This window comes from Pelodiscus sinensis, chromosome 28 (assembly GCF_049634645.1).
Source record: "Pelodiscus sinensis isolate JC-2024 chromosome 28, ASM4963464v1, whole genome shotgun sequence".
Lineage (NCBI taxonomy): Eukaryota > Metazoa > Chordata > Testudines > Trionychidae > Pelodiscus > Pelodiscus sinensis.
In genome coordinates, this window is record NC_134738.1 from 5701579 (window position 1) to 5716892 (window position 15314).

Genomic DNA, 15314 nt, shown 5'->3' on the forward strand with positions numbered 1-15314 from the left:
ACACCCCCCTTGGAATTTCGTCACACACCCCAGTTTGGGAACCCATGCCATAGATGTTTCATCAGTCTTTGTTTCCTGACTTTGTTGTTTGCTAATTAATGGTTCTTATCTGCCACCTTTGACTATCTAGTCTTTAGGTGCTTATAGACTCTGCTTTCCCTTGATATATTTTTTACCCACTGCCTTTTCTTGTTTCCCCGCCTCCCAATTTTCCTTTCTTCCAGCCTCCTGCCCCTCCCCCCATTTCTCCCATCCAACACTCTGGTCATCTGAAGAAGTGGGCTGTGCCCACAAAAGCTCATGTACCAACATGAAACCATCGACATGTTTTGTTAGCCTATAACCTGCTACCAGACTGTTTGTTGTTGTTTTCAGTTTACCTGTACAGACTAACTCGGCTACCCCCTGAAGCTTCTGAAGAAATAATTTGTTTTAAACCTGCCTATACATTTCCTTGTGGCATGTTCGTGAGGAGTAAAGACCATTTCCGGATTCTATTTTCCCAACCCTTCCTGATTTTCTAGACCTCTAACAACCCGCCCCCCCCCCTTGTCATTTCTGTTCCAAGCTGGAAAGTCCCAGTCGTCTTAATCTCTCCTCCTATGGAAGCTGTTCGTTACCCCTAATCACTTCTGTTGCCCCTTCTATGTCTTTTTCAAGTCTTTTTTTAGATGGGATGACCTAATTTGTGTCTTAGTATTCAAGATGTGGGCATACCATGACTTTATATAGAGGCAATATGATATTTTCTTTCTCCTTATCTATTCCTTTCCTAATGCTTCCCAATATTCTGTTAGTTCTTTTCGTTTTCAGACTGCCACTGCACATTTAGCAGATGTTTTCAGGGAACTATCCACATGATTCCAAGATCTCTTTCTTGAGTGGTAACAGCTAATTCAGACCCCATCATGTTGCATGTGTAGCTGGAATTATATTTTTCCATGTGCATTACTTTGCCTTTATCAACACTGAATTTGGAAGGCCAAAAGAGGTCATGCTGGTGGGGCAGTAGCACTATACGTGAAAGAAAATGTAGAATCAAATTAAGTAAAAATCTTAAATGAGCCAAAATGCTCCATGGAATCTCTACAGGTAGTAATTCCATGCTCCAATAATGAGAATATAGCAGTAGGGCTAAATTATCGACCACCAGATCAGGACAGTGAAATGCTAAGGGAGATTAGAGAGGGTATCAAAAAACTCAATAATAGTGGGGGATTTCAACTATCCCCATATTGCCTGGGTACATGTCAACTCAGGATGGGATGCAGAGATACAATTTCTTGATCCCTTAAATGACTGCTTCTTGGAGCAGCTGGTTCTGGAACCCACAAGGGGAGAGCCTATTCTTGATTTAGTCCTAAGTGGAGCACATGATCTGGTCCAAGAGGTAGATATAACTGGACTGCTTGGAAATAGTGACCATAATGTAATAAAATGTAACATCCCTCTAGAGGTGATCCTGGCAATTACAGACCGGTAAGTCTAACGCCAGTCAGCACACAGTCTACCTGTGGAACTCCTTGCCAGAGGATGTTTTGAAGACTAGGACTTCAACAGGATTCAAAAAAGAGCTAGATTCATGGAGGTTCAGTCCACCAATGGGGGCACAGTACTCCAGCCACTCCAGTGCAGGCTGGGCTGGGCTGCAACCAGGCAGCGCGGAGGAGGGAGCCAGCCCAGGACGTGAGCAGAGGCTGTAATAAAGCCGGAGAGCTCCAGCTCCAGAACAACGTGTGCCCGGAAGGCTGGCTGGTTGATTTCAGGGTGCGCTTGGGCAGCAAGCGGGAATGCGGCTGCAACCCCACTTCACATGGGGATCCTGATCGGTGCTGAGCCTGCGTCAGGGCAGCCCCCTAGAAGACTGGAGAGAGAAAGTGTTAGCATGTGCGTGTGCACGTGTGTGTGTAAGTGCATGCGTGTGCCTGTTAGCATATGCATGTGCACGTGTGTGTAAGTGTGTGCGTGTGTGTTAGCATGTGCGTGTGCATGTGTGTGTAAGTGCGTGCATGTGCATGTTAGCATGTGCGTGTGCACGTGTAAGTGCGTGTGTGTGCGTGTTAGCATGTGCGCGTGCACGTGTGTGTAAGTGCGTGCGTGTGCGTGTTAGCATGTGCATATGTGTATGTGTGTGTGCGTGCGTGTGCATGTTAGCATGTGCGTGTGCATGTGTGTGTGCGTGTGCGTGTGCACGTGTAAGTGCATGTGTGTGCGTGTTAGCATGTGCGCGTGCACGTGTGTGTGTAAGTGCGTGCGTGTGTGTGTTAGCATGTGCACGTGTGTGTAAGTGCGTGTGTGCGCCTGTTAGCATGTGCACGTGTGTGTAAGTGCGTGTGTGCGCCTGTTAGCATGTGCACGTGTGTATGTGTAAGTGTGTGCGTGCGTGTGCATGTTAGCATGTGCGTGTGCATGTGTGTGTAAGTGCGTGCGTGTGCATGTTAGCATGTGCGTGTGCACGTGTAAGTGCATGTGTGTGCGTGTTAGCATGTGCGCGTGCACGCGTGTGTGTAAGTGCGTGCGTGTGCGTGTTAGCATGTGCACGTGTGTGTAAGTGCGTGTGTGCGCCTGTTAGCATGTGCACGTGTGTATGTGTAAGTGTGTGTGTGCATGTTAGCATGTGCGCGTGCACGTGTGTGTGTAAGTGCGTGCGTGTGCGTGTTAGCATGTGCGTGTGCACGTGTAAGTGCATGTGTGTGCGTGTTAGCATGTGCGCGTGCACGCGTGTGTGTGTAAGTGTGTGCGTGTGTGTGTTAGCATGTGCACGTGTGTGTAAGTGCGTGTGTGCGCCTGTTAGCATGTGCACGTGTGTATGTGTAAGTGTGTGTGTGCATGTTAGCATGTGCGCGTGCACGTGTGTGTGTAAGTGCGTGCGTGTGTGTGTTAGCATGTGCACGTGTGTGTAAGTGCGTGTGTGCGCCTGTTAGCATGTGCACGTGTGTGTAAGTGCGTGTGTGCGCCTGTTAGCATGTGCACGTATGTGTAAGTGTGTGCGTGCGTGTGCATGTTAGCATGTGCGTGTGCATGTGTGTGTAAGTGCGTGCGTGTGCATGTTAGCATGTGCGTGTGCACGTGTAATTGCATGTGTGTGCGTGTTAGCATGTGCGCGTGCACGCGTGTGTGTAAGTGTGTGTGTGTGTGCGTGTTAGCATGTGCACTTGTGTGTAAGTGCGTGTGTGCGCCTGTTAGCATGTGCACGTGTGTATGTGTAAGTGTGTGTGTGCATGTTAGCATGTGCGCGTGCACGTGTGTGTAAGTGCGCGCGTGTGGAGCTGGGGAAGCGGGGTCCAGCTCCCCCTCCCCTGTCCCGTGGCGCCGACGGGCGGGGCCGAGGCTGGAGCACCAGGCGGGGGCGCACGTGGCTCTCGCGCGGGGCGGGGCTGCAGCTGCCGGGCAGGGAGCGGGGCGGTGCCCGGCTCGGGGGGGGGGGGGGGCTCCGACCCCATCTTAGCCCCCCCGGGCCGAGGGTTGACTCTCAGGCGGGGGCGTCCGGGGGGGCAGGAGTCTCCCCCCAGCGGAACCCGGGTCTCAGCCCCCCCGGACGCGAGTCTGGCCAGGCCCCGCCCCCCTCTGAGGGCGCCCCCTGGCGGCTCCGCGGGGGAGGGGCCAGCGCGACGCGGGCCGGAAGCGGAACTGACGAGAGGGCTGCGCGGGCCCCGCCCCCCAGCATGGCCGCCTCGGGCCCCCCCGCGCCCGGCGCCTGCTGCTGCCACGGGGCCGCCGCGCCCGGCGTGCACCAGACCCTGGAGGAGATGGACTTCGAGAGAGGTCTGCCCCGCCCCCTGCCCGGGCTGGCCCCGCCCCCTCCGCCCGCCCGGGCTGGCCCCGCCCCCTCCGCACTCCCGGGCTGGCCCCGCCCCCTGCTCGGGCTGGCCCCGCCCCCTGCCCGGGCTGGCCCCGCCCCTCCCGGCCAGTCCAGCCCCCCCCTTCCTCCCCTGGCCAGGGTTGCCCCCCTCTCCCGGCGAGCCCCCCTTTTCCCTTCCGCCAGCTTGGGCTGGCCCCCCAGGCCCCCATCCTCCCGCCCCAGGCTCTGCTGGCAGCGGTAGGGGGGCTCTTCCTGCTGCTGCGCTGTGGCAGGGCCGTCGGGGAGGGGGGGGGGACCCAGCTCCCAGCGCCGCCTCGCCAGCTCTCGCCCCCCTCTCTAGGGATTTGGTCGGCTGCCCTGGACGGAGACCTGGGCCGGGTCAGGAAGCTGGTGGGGAAGCAGGTGGATCCGAGCCAGCCGGACCGGGCAGGATACACCGCCCTGGTGAGTCCGCGGGGGCCACGTGTTCGGCCCCTAGCAAGCCAGGGCACTTCGGGGGATGCACCAAGTGGCCTGCAGGGGGCGCTGGGCTGGAGTGACCACTGGCCAGTGGCCCGAGCTCCCTGGGTAGCAGGCTGACGTGACACGAGTTTGCTGGGTCTCAGCTCCTTGTGGGCAGATGCCAGGAGCTGCGCTCAGGATGGTCCAGGGCAGCCTCAGCCTGAGCAGAGGTGCCAGAGTAACACTGCCTTGGAGTCGGCCAGGCAGGGGTGAGAGCGTGTGGGGGGCGGTATTTCAGGGGTGGGCACCAGTGCTAGACTTGGCCCCTGTCACCGACTCCCCCAGCTGGCGCCGGAGGGGCATGCTGCAGGAGGGTTTCCAGGAGTATGTGCCTATGGTGCCAGCTAGCTGCATTCAGAAGGAGGGTGGGGCAGGACTCAGTGTCCTGTGACCTCCACCCCATGGGAGGCTGGCGCTGTGTCCCGGGGAGAGCAACGTGTGGCCGGGCAGCAGGGATCGGCCCGGCGGGGTGGTGCATGCTGCTTCCCTGCCTGATGGAGGCTAGTTCCTCCTACTCTGCAGGCAGCAGTTCCTATCCTGGAAGCTGTGGGCAAGGGGTGGGTTTTGGAGACTGCCCTGTCCTGCCCCCCAGCTGGGCCCTGGGTCTCTCCTCTCTCCCTCCCAGCCCCGGTGCTCGTGCTCATGCTCATGGGAGAGGGCTGCTCTGCTCCTCTTGGGCACAGAGGGCCAGTGTTACCCCGGGCAGGAGCTGGAATTTGGACTGGGGACAGGAGAGCTGTGGTGCTAAACGCCATCGCTTGGCTGGGAGATTCCATGGAGGTTCTTAGCCAGATCCCCTGGAAACTGGCTCTATAGGCTAGGCTTGATCATGGCGTCCCTCCCCAGAGCCAGCTGCACATCAGTGCAGACTGAGCCACCCTTGTGCTGGGTGCACCGGGTGCTTTGCAGTGCCGGGGGCAGGGGCTGTGCACGCAGAGCAGCTCCTGATACGCCCTCTCTGCTGCGTTCCACAGCACTACGCCAGCCGCAATGGGCACAGCGCCGTCTGCCAGTTCCTACTGCAGAGCGGGGCGCAGTGCAACGCCCAGACCCACGGCGGGGCCACCGCCCTGCACCGCGCCAGCTATGGGGGCCACCTGGATGTGGCCAGGCTGCTGCTGGCCCAGGGAGCCGACCCCACCATCACGGATGATGAGGACATGACAAGCTTACATAAGGTGCGGGGCTGGGCCCCTCTCCCAGCTGGTGGGGGGCTCCCAGTGCGCACCACTGCCCCCTGCAGGCAAACCTGCCCCAGAAGGCCTGGTTTGCCCTCTGCCAGCTGGAGCAGACAGCGCTGCTCCAGGGCTGCAGCCGGGAAAGGTCTGTTCCAGCTCCTGTTTGCAGCACAGCAGGTCTGTGCCCTGGCCCCTGGCCCACAGTGGCTCTGCTGGAGGCTGTGGGATTTGGAGACGCTGGCCTGCACTGCCCCCCTGCTGGGCCCTGGGTCTCTCCCCTCTCCTCCATGAGCAGCCAGGTCTAGCGAATGCTCCCCTAGGGCCTGCACTACCCCTGCCCCCCTGGAGTCCCCACCCAGCCTCACTCCTGCTCTCCCTTTGCAGGCTGCCGAGAAGGGGCACCTGGAGCTCTGTGAGCTGCTGCTGCAGCACAGCCCCAGCCTGAAGGGCCTTCGGGACAGGAAGGCCAGGAGAGCATGTGACCTGGTCCCCAGCAGCGGCGCCTTGCGGGACCTTCTGGAAACAGCCAGGCCATAGCATGCGGCGGGGCGGCACTGTCCGGGGTGTCTCCCCCTGGGCAGCCATCGTGCCCCCGGGCTCCGAGCCTGCTGTGGTCTGACTGGAGGTCTCTCCCAAGCCGGCTCCGGGCGGCTGCTCCGAGGAATGTGCTGCAGCGGCAGGAGACAGGGACTGGCGGGGGGAAGCCGTGTCCAGGGCCAGGCCCTGCCGAGATAAAAGGGACTCCAAGAGCCACGGAAGCTCCTTTGCTCCCAGCCTGCGCTGTGCCACCAAGTCTGGTGGGAAACTGAGGCAGCCAGCCATCTTGGTTGCGGGCACCGACTCCCTTCCAGCTACGAGAGGCAGGTTGGCACCATGGACCCCACCCTGGCAGGGGCTGCAGGCCCACTCCCCTGGAAGGAGTCTGGCTAGGGTGAAGGCCAGCAACCTGCTCCCTGCCCAGAGCAGATGGCAGCCTCTCTTAGGAGGACAAAGTCTGTGGCTCCTCTGCCCTGAGGAGAGGGGAGGGGGCTGGGATAGGGTGTCTCCCTCTGCCGCTATTTCAGGCCTCGCACTAGGCCTGTAACCGGAGCCCCCAGGATCTGGTGACAGGATGTTGGGCTTCAGAACCGTTAACTCTTCCCCACCTGGGCTGGTGGCAGTGTGCAGAGTCCCAGCTATGGGGGCTGCTGTGGGGCGTGTCTGCCCTCTGCTGTGGAGCGGGGTTAGTGCCCATCCCAACCCTATTCCATCGGAAAGCAGGTTGGGGGTGAAGTCCTACAAATGTACCTCCACTTGCCAAAGAGGGAGCGGAGCAAAGGGGCACAGAACAAGCCCAGACCCCTCCCCCTCTACTGAATAGTGATCGACCCAGGCAGGGGGTGGCTTCTCTGTGCCCCCCATACTCCATACTAAAGGGACTGGCTTTAACCATAGGCCCAAGGAGAGCTGCCTCCTGCTCCCAGTGCTAAGCAGAGTGGGAAGGGGAGGGCTCCCCCTTTGCCCCAGCAGGTCCAGCCCAGCCTCCAGGCTGAGCACTTTGGAGGCTGCAGGGTGGGTAAGGGGGGATCCTAGCAAGCATCACAAGCTGGGGGAAGGGGAGAGCGCCCCCTACTGGGCTCCCTGCCCTGTTCCCTGGAGCACAGTGCCCCTAGTGCTGCTCTGGGGCTAGCACTGACTATAGGACAGAGAGCCCCCTGCTGGGCTGTCTGCTCCCTGCTCTAAAGCACTGCGCTGCCCCCCCTTCCCTGCCGTGCACAGCGCCCCCTGCCGGCCCCCTTCTTTGCGGTGCACAGCGCCCCCTGCCGGCCCCCTTCCCTGCGGTGCACAGCGCCCCCTGCCGGCCCCCTTCCCTGCGGTGCACAGCGCCCCCTGCCGGCCCCCTTCCCTGCGGTGCACAGCGCCCCCTGCCGGCCCCCTTCCCTGCCGTGCACAGCGCCCCCTGCCGGCCCCCTTCCCTGCCGTGCACAGCGCCCCCTGCCGGCCCCCTTCCCTGCGGTGCACAGCGCCCCCTGCCGGCCCCCTTCCCTGCCGTGCACAGCGCCCCCTGCCGGCCCCCTTCCCTGCGGTGCACAGCGCCCCCTGCCGGCCCCCTTCCCTGCCGTGCACAGCGCCCCCTGCCGGCCCCCTTCCCTGCCGTGCACAGCGCCCCCTGCCGGCCCCCTTCCCTGCCGTGCACAGCGCCCCCTGCCGGCCCCCTTCCCTGCCGTGCACAGCGCCCCCTGCCGGCCCCCTTCCCTGCCGTGCACAGCGCCCCCTGCCGGCCCCCTTCCCTGCCGTGCACAGCGCCCCCTGCCGGCCCCCTGCCGTGACAGTCTCCAGGCGGGGAGGGGACGCGCCGTCGGGCTCCGCACAGATTCACAATAAATCGCCCGCATCCGTGGCCTGTGACGCTCGCCCCGCTGCCGCCAGCAGTGACTCCGGCCGGGCGCGGTGGGGCAGGGTTTGCGCCGGGCTGAGGCGGCTCCCGAGCCGGGGCTGGGTCCGTCCTGGCCCGCCCGCCTTTGCCCCAGCTCCGGGCCGGGGCGCCTCCCGGGGGCTGCTTGGCCAGCTCGGGGCGGGGCATCCCGGAGCCGCCCCCGGGCCGTGGAGATAAAAGGGGCGGGGCGGGGCAGGCCGGGAGCGGGCGCGGGCGCCGCAGCGGGAGGATCATGGAGCTCATCAGTGTCCAGCAGCTGGTGAGCGGGGGCCGGCGGGAGCCCAGTGCGGGGCTGGTTGGGGGGCGATTGTCCTGGCAGCCCCGGTGCCAGGGCCCCAGCGAAGCCGAGCTGAGTGTGGGGTTTGCAGGGGACTGTGCCGGCAGCGCCCCCACCAGGGCCCTGTCTCCTGGTCACCCCTTCCCCTTTGCGTGCCCTGGGTGCCACCCCCGCTGGTTCTGGCGGGATCCCCGCTCCGGCCAGGGCTGGCAGCTGGGGGTCGGGCTCAGTGAGGGGGTCTGTCTGGGCAGCTGCTGCGGGGTCCCTCTCGGCTGGGCCGGGCCACCCTGGGATTGGGCGTTTGCCCGGCTTCCCCTGGCGCTGGGCTGGCTGGCACTTGTTTGCCCTTGGGCAGCATCTGCTGCACATGGTGTTAGTTTCGCCCTAGACCCACCAGCCCCCGGCGGGGTATAAATAGGGGCTGACGCTGCCCAGGGCCAGGACAGGTGCCTGGGTCTGCAGGGGTAGCAGGGCGCAGCCGGAATGCCAGCTGCAGCCAGCAAGGCGCCCGGGCAGCAGCGATGGGAGACAGCGGAGCAGGAACTAGACACCTTCCCCTGGGCGTGAGGCCCAGCCTGCCAAGGAGCAGGGATCCAGGGAGAGCTGTGCACAGCCTGGAGCCAAGCCTGCCAAGGGCCAAGCAGCCTGGGAATGCCCCATCCCCCCACCTCTTGGCACCAGCTGTGGGCACGGAGCTAGGAATGAGCAAGGGGCTGCAGCATGTCCATCTCGCATCCGTTTGTGAGCCAGGCTCCGGCTCTGCAGCTGACCTGCCAGGACCCTGGCAAGCCCTCCCTGCTCTGTGCCCCTGGTTCCCAGCTGTCAATCAGCCTGCCCCAGTGAGCGTCACTGTCTTTGGAAGGAGTATCCCATTCCCTGCCCCTGGAGCCAGCCAGTCCCTGACCTGGGAGCAGTGGGGGCCAGCACCCCCTGGAGGGGACGGGCCTGGTGTCCTAATCGGAGTCGCAGAAGATGGAGTTTGGAAGAGACCATTGAGTCCAGCCCCCTGCCCAAAGCAGGACCAACCCCAACTCCGTCATCCCAGCCAGGGCTGTGCCAGGCCAGGGCTTAACCCTCTAGGGATGGAGACTCCAGCCCCGCCCACGGCTTCCCCACCTGCCCAGGGGAAGAGTTTTTCCTAATATCCAACCTGGACTCCCCCACTGCAACGTGAGCCCATTGCTCCTTGTTCTGCATCTGCCCCCAATGGGCTCGTCTACACTGGCCCCTTTTCCGGAAGGGGCATGTTAATTTCACCTATCGTAGTAGGGAAATCCGCGGGGGATTTAAATATCCCCCGCGGCATTTAAATAAAAATGTCCGCCGCTTTTTTCCGGCTTTTAAAAAAGCCGGAAAAGAGCGTCTACACTGGCCCCGATCCTCCGGAAAAAGCACCCTTTTCCGGAGGCTCTTATTCCTACTTTGAAGTAGGAATAAGAGCCTCCGGAAAAGGGCGCTTTTTCCGGAGGATCGGGGCCAGTGTAGACGCTCTTTTCCGGCTTTTTTAAAAGCCGGAAAAAAGCGGCGGACATTTTTATTTAAATGCCGCGGGGGATATTTAAATCCCCCGCGGATTTCCCTACGACGACTCATGAAATTTACATGCCCCTTCCGGAAAAGGGGCCAGTGTAGACGTAGCCAATGAGAACAGCCTCTCCAGCCCCTTTGGAGCCCTCTTCAGGGAGGTGCAGGCCGCTCTCAAATCCCCCCTCGCTCTGCTCTTCTGCAGACTGAGCGAGCCCCAGTCCCTCTGCCACATGCTTCAGCCCCTCAGCATTTTCATTGTGCTCTGCTGCACTTTCTCTAACGCGTCTAAATCCTTTCTGAAATGGGGGCCCAAACCTGGCCGCAGTACTCCAGGTGTGGCCTCACCAGTGCCGAATGCAGGGAATCCCTTCTCCCTTCACCCTGGCTGGCTCGGCCTCCCCTGGTGGTACTGACAGCTGGCTGGCTCCTCACACCCAGAGGCAGGGGGGTGTCTAGTCCCTGCTCTGCCATCTCCTGGTGCTGCTGCTCCTACTAATGCAGCCCAATGTGCTGTTAGCCTTCCTGGCTACAGGGGCTCACTGGTGACTCGTACCTAGCTTCTCAGCCACTGTCCTTTCCTGGGCCACCAGTTCCTGGCCGACTGCTGGAGCCAGTGGCCCAGGAAGGAGAAAGGCTGCCTATCCCTTGCCCCATGGGGATGCTCTGTCGCCTGCATGTCATGTCCTGGCTCCACCCTCTCACTCTCCTGTCCCCTTCTCCCCAGATAAGTGGTGACAGGTATGAGGGGGAGGTGCGGGCCTACGAGGTGCTGGCGAGGGGCGCAGCGCAGGAGCCCGAGGGCTGGCGGCACGGCGTGGCTGGAGTCCGGGACGCTGTCAGCAAAGAGAAACAGAAGGTGAAGGAAGAAAGGAGGAAGAAGGTGAGTGGCCGGAACCTGGCGCCCGTCTCCTGCATGGCTGTAAATGGGCTTCCGGGGGCAGGATCATTTTGGATCCACAGAGTCTGTCCCCCATCCCTGGGTCGCTCAATGGGCAGAGCCCCAGCTTGCTTGTCCTGCTCTGGGAAGGGCAGAATGGCATTCGGTGCCCCTCCCTCCCGGCTGGCAGCCCTGAGCTTCCCCCATCCTGCTGTGCCCCTCCCTCCCGGCTGGCAGCCCTGGGCTTCCCCCATTCTGCTATGCCCCCCCCTCCCGGCTGGCAGCCCTGGGCTTCCCCCATCCTGCTGTGCCCCTCTCAGCCCTAGGCTCCCCCACTCCCATCTCCCGTTCAGCAGAGTGGAATTGATCCACGATGGTCTCTGGGCTGGTGGAACTGGGTCTGTGGGGGGCAGGAATTCTCCTCCATCGTCCTAGACTCTGTCTCCCTTGAACTGAGCTCATGGGCCGAGATCATAGAACCACAGAGCTGGAAGAGACCTCAGGAGTCATCAAGTCCAGCCCCCTGCCCAAGGCAGGACCAATCCCAATTAAATCAACCCAGCCAGGGCTTTGTCAAGCCGAGACTTAAACACCTCTAGGGATGGAGATTCCACCCCCTCCCTAGGGAACCCATCCCAGGGCTTCCTAGTGAAATAGTTTTTCCTAATATCCAATCTGGACCTCTCCCACCTCAACTTGAGACCATTGCTCCTTATTCTGCATCTGTCACTACTGAGATGTCTGGGGTGACCTGTGAGCCTGGTTCCTTCCCAAGTGGGTGAGTTTTGTCATGTCGAACCCTGCAAATCCGGCTCCGTGTCCTGCTCTGGCTGTGGAAATCTGCCGCTCGTTTGGGCGGCTTCAGCTGCGGATAGAAATTGTGTGTCCACACGGGGCTGCAGCTGTGTGCAGGGGGCGTGCAGCTCCTCACCTGCGTATCGGTGCAATCGAACTAGGGTGGTGGGAGGGAGGCCAAAGGGTTCTGAGTGGGGGGCAGGGGGTTTGCCAGCTCAGGGGATCTCTCTCTCTGCAGCCCTGGGGAGCTGTGCAGCTTGGGGGGCCTTAGTTCCTGTGCCACACTCAGGGCAGGGGCGGCTGGGCTGGTGCTGGCCCTGCCCTAAGTGGGCTGTGGCTTCCCCGGCCAGATAGAGACGTTCAGCAGCTCTCGGCTGCGGCTGGAGAGCCTCCAGGACTTGGAGGCCATCGTCAAGCAGAGACAGCACAAGAAGAGACTGAGGAGGGTGGTCCGCCCCAAGGAGCCGGAGCCGGAGCCCAAGCCAGCCGTCAAGGTGAGCAAGGCCCCTGGGCTCAGCCCAGAGCCGGGGGTGGGGCTCTGATCACTGGTGCCTGCAGGCTGGCTGGGGGTTTTAGCGCCTGCCCCCCCCCCCCGAGAATGGGGGGCACTGCCCAGGCACTCACCCTCCCTGTCCACCCTAGGCGGCACCTGTGGATGCGGCGCGGTTCCTGCAGGCCGTGCGGGAGAACCAAGTCCCCCTGATTGACAAGTATCTGGCAGACGGCGGGGACCCCAATGCTCACGACCAGGTGTGGGGGGAGGGGCTCTGGGGCCTGAACCCAGGATGTGCATTGAGCAAAGCGCAGCCCTCTGAGCCCCTCGGGTCCCTGCTCTGTGGCCGGGGGTCCAGCTGTGGCCTTTGACTGGGCAGGGGAGGGGGGACAAGGGATCCAGTGCGCTGGTGCCTGCAAGGGCTCTGTGGCCTGTAGGGGGTGGGTGGGTAGTGGGGGGGCTCTGGGCCTGCGGGGGGGGGATGTGTGTGGAGGGGGCTCTGGGCCCTGCGGGGGGTGTGTGTGTGGGGGGGGGGCTCTGGGCCTGCGGGGGGGATGTGTGTGTGGGGGCTCCGGGGCCTGTGGGGGGCTCCGGGGCCTGTGGGGGGGGGGCTCTAGGGCCTGCGGGAGGGTGTGTGTGTGTGTGTGTGTGTGTGTGTGTGTGTGTGTGTGTGTGTGTATGGGGCTCTGGGCCTGTGGGGGGGGATGTGTGTGTGTGGGGGCTCCGGGGCCTGTGGGGGGCTCCGGGGCCTGTGGGGGGAGGGGCTCTAGGGCCTGCGGGAGGGTGTGTGTGTGTGTGGCTCTGGGCCTGTGGGGGGGATGTGGGGGGGGCACTGGTGCCTGCGGGGGGTGTGTTTGTGTGTGGGGGGGCTCTGGGGCCTGTGGGGGTGTGGGGGGGGGCTCTGGGGCCTGCGGGGTGCGTGCGTATCTGTTGTCAGCCCTGCTGTGGGGCTGGAGACGCTCTGCCGGGGGGATTCGGGGGCTGTGGCCCAGTGCAGGCAAGGAGGGAAGAGTCGTGGGGGCAGAGAGGGGCTGGCTTGGGCCGTCCCAGACGCTGACCGTGCCTGGTGACACGTCTCTGCTGCAGTTTGGCTGCACAGCGCTGCACTGGGCCTGCCTCCGGGGCCACGGTGAGCTCGTGGACAAGCTGCTGGCAGCTGGAGCTCGGCTGGAGCCCAGGGATATGGTGAGTGAGCGAGTGCCCAGGGGCCCTCTGCTTCCCCCCCCCCCCGATGTCCCTGGGCCCTGCATCCCCAGGGCTGACAGAGCAGCCTGAGCACGGTGACCGAGCCCCTGGAGCCGTGTCCTGGGGGCTCAGCTCCTGACCCGGCCTTCCCTCTGCCCAGCTGGAGGCCACGCCCCTGCTCTGGGCCTGCCGCGGGGGGCACCTGCAGATCCTCACACGCCTGCTGGACAGAGGCGCCAAGGTCTCCGTGCGGGACAAGGTGAGGGGCTGGGTCCAGTGGCCATGTCTGTGCTCTGCTGGGGGGGGGGCTTCCCTGGGGCTCTGGCCCCCCACCTACCCATGGGGCAGATTTCTTCCCTGCTCTCTGGGTCCTGTTTGGGTGCCAGCCTTTGCTTGGCTCTCGCCCTGTGCCCAACCCCAGTGGGAAGAGACGTGCGCCTTCCCCGCATGGCTCCATGGCAGAGATTGGGGGGGGGGGAGGGCAGGGCTGGTCCCAAGTCCCCTCCCCTGGGCATGGCCAGTGTCCCCAGGCCCCAGCCAGCGAGGGACCAGGCAGGGTTCCAAGGTGCCCGGCCCCTCCCTCGTGGCGTGGGCTGAGTGGGCACCGCGCTCTGCGGGGCGTTTCCGGGGAAGGCTGCCCCGTGATGGGCTGTTGCCTTGCAGCTGAGGAGCACGGCGCTGCACGTGGCTGTGCGGACGGGGCACTGCGACTGTGCTGAGCACCTGATCGCCTGCGGGGCCGACCTCGACGCGCAGGACAAGGTAGCGCCGGGCACGGTGCCGAGCTGCACCCCAGAGGCAGCCGCACGGCCGCAGGGCAGGGTCTGGGCAGGGGCAGCCCCAGGCCCTTCTCCAATCAGCTGCCCATGCCTTTGGCCGCAGGAGGGGGACACGCCCATTCACGACGCCATCCGGCTGGGCCGCTTCAAGGCTGTGAAGACCCTGCTGCTGTACGGGGCGAACCTCAGCATCCGGAACCAGGTGGGCACGGGCAGGGCTCCTCCAGGGCCCTGCAGCCACTGGCAGAAGGACCCCCCACCTCAGCAGTGCCTGGACCTGGCAGCTCCAGGTCCCTCCCTGCCCCTGGGAGGGGGATGGGGCTAGTGGCTGGGAGCCACGATGCTGCTATGGGACCTGCGGTGGGAGCCCTGCTCAGCCCCTCCTCCCAGTGGTTCCTGCTGCAGGATGCGGTGGGACCGTGCCCCAGCCTGGCCCGGTCCAGGCCCCCAGCCCTGGTGCCTCCCTATGCCCAGGGAGTGCCACCTGCATGGTGCCCTGCTCTTGCCTAGTGCTCTACCGCAGCCTGTGTCCGCGGGCAGCCAAGCTGACGGTCTGCTCCTCGCAGGAGGGCCTGAGCCCCGTGGACCTGGTGAAGGACTGGCAGAGGGGCATCCGGCAGACCCTGCAGGTGTGTGCCAGCCAGCAGCGCCCCCCTCGAAGGCACTGATGCAGCAGGACCAGCTCTCAACCCCCTCCCCCAGTGACCATGGGGGTCCGGGCCCCAGCCCTGAGCTGTCCCTGCTGGCAGTACTTGCTCCTCCCCAAGGCAGGACCCTGGCCCCAGTGGGGGGCTGTGAGGCTGGTCCTGGGCAGTGAAGGGCTCCTGCTGCCCCCACCCACCAGGGCTGCAGCCCTTTCCTTGGCACGGGGGGCGGGGGGGCCCTGCGGGATGCAGAGGCCTGGAGGGGCAGCTGCAGGAGGGAGCTGGAGCTGAACCCAGGAGTCCTGTGGCCTCTCCCAGCCTCACCTGAGCCCATAGGAGGCACCATGATCTGCCCCCCCCCCCCACCCAATCCCTGCCCATGGCCAGGCATGACCCTGGGATCGGAGCTGGCCTGGCTGCCCCCCCCCCTTCCTCTGGCCCTGGGCTGTAGGGCAGGCGGCTGCGCCTTGGAGGCAGGGGGCGGAGCTGGCCCTGGGGGCTTGAGTGGGGTGCAGGGCCTGGCCGCAAGCCAGCCCAGGCATAGGGGAGAGCTGCCCTGGGCCTGGCCAGATCTCATAGTGGCTGTGCCCTAACCAAGTCGTCTCGCTCCCCCCCCCCCCGCGTCCTCTGGCCTCCTTGGGGCACGGCAGCCACCCCCCATCCCCTGGGTCCTGCTGCACCAGCCAAAGGCCTCCTGGTGCTGAGGCGTTGGCCCTGGCCTGGGGGCTCCCAGGCAGCAGCCAGCATGTGGCTTACAGCAGCAGGGGGGAGGTGCCCCCTTCCAACCTGGCCCAGGCCTCGTAGGGCCGGTGTGGCCTGACCTGTGCCCCCAGCAGGGTG

At 63.6% G+C, this 15314-nt stretch overlaps 2 protein-coding genes across 2 annotated transcripts; both read left to right on the forward strand.

Moving 5' to 3' along the window:
- The first annotated feature begins 3517 nt into the window (after nucleotides 1–3517).
- On the forward strand, nucleotides 3518–7874 carry ANKRD39 (ankyrin repeat domain 39). The gene is made up of 4 exons (XM_075910976.1): nucleotides 3518–3765; nucleotides 4143–4246; nucleotides 5278–5481; nucleotides 5866–7874. The coding sequence occupies exons 1-4, from the start codon at nucleotides 3666–3668 to the stop codon at nucleotides 6016–6018; spliced, it is 561 nt and encodes a 186-aa protein (XP_075767091.1). The 5' UTR covers nucleotides 3518–3665; the 3' UTR covers nucleotides 6019–7874.
- Nucleotides 7875–8024: 150 nt separating this feature from the next.
- On the forward strand, nucleotides 8025–14825 carry ANKRD23 (ankyrin repeat domain 23). Its single transcript, XM_075910975.1, has 9 exons — nucleotides 8025–8156; nucleotides 10426–10581; nucleotides 11724–11867; nucleotides 12016–12123; nucleotides 12953–13051; nucleotides 13212–13310; nucleotides 13715–13813; nucleotides 13934–14032; nucleotides 14397–14825. The coding sequence occupies exons 1-9, from the start codon at nucleotides 8130–8132 to the stop codon at nucleotides 14496–14498; spliced, it is 933 nt and encodes a 310-aa protein (XP_075767090.1). The 5' UTR covers nucleotides 8025–8129; the 3' UTR covers nucleotides 14499–14825.
- The last annotated feature ends 489 nt before the right edge of the window (nucleotides 14826–15314 follow it).

What these genes read in the sequence shown, in the direction of transcription:
- ANKRD39 (XM_075910976.1), top strand. Translation starts at nt 3,666, where the DNA reads ATGGCCGCCTCGGGCCCCCCCGCGCCCGGCGCCTGCTGCTGCCACGGG. An exon ending in GGAGATGGACTTCGAGAGAG is followed by an intron (nt 3,766 to 4,142) that starts GTCTGCCCCGCC and finishes CCCCCTCTCTAG; the next exon opens with GGATTTGGTCGGCTGCCCTG. An exon ending in GGGCAGGATACACCGCCCTG is followed by an intron (nt 4,247 to 5,277) that starts GTGAGTCCGCGG and finishes TGCGTTCCACAG; the next exon opens with CACTACGCCAGCCGCAATGG.
- ANKRD23 (XM_075910975.1), top strand. Translation starts at nt 8,130, where the DNA reads ATGGAGCTCATCAGTGTCCAGCAGCTG. An exon ending in AGCCCAAGCCAGCCGTCAAG is followed by an intron (nt 11,868 to 12,015) that starts GTGAGCAAGGCC and finishes TGTCCACCCTAG; the next exon opens with GCGGCACCTGTGGATGCGGC. An exon ending in ACCTCGACGCGCAGGACAAG is followed by an intron (nt 13,814 to 13,933) that starts GTAGCGCCGGGC and finishes CTTTGGCCGCAG; the next exon opens with GAGGGGGACACGCCCATTCA.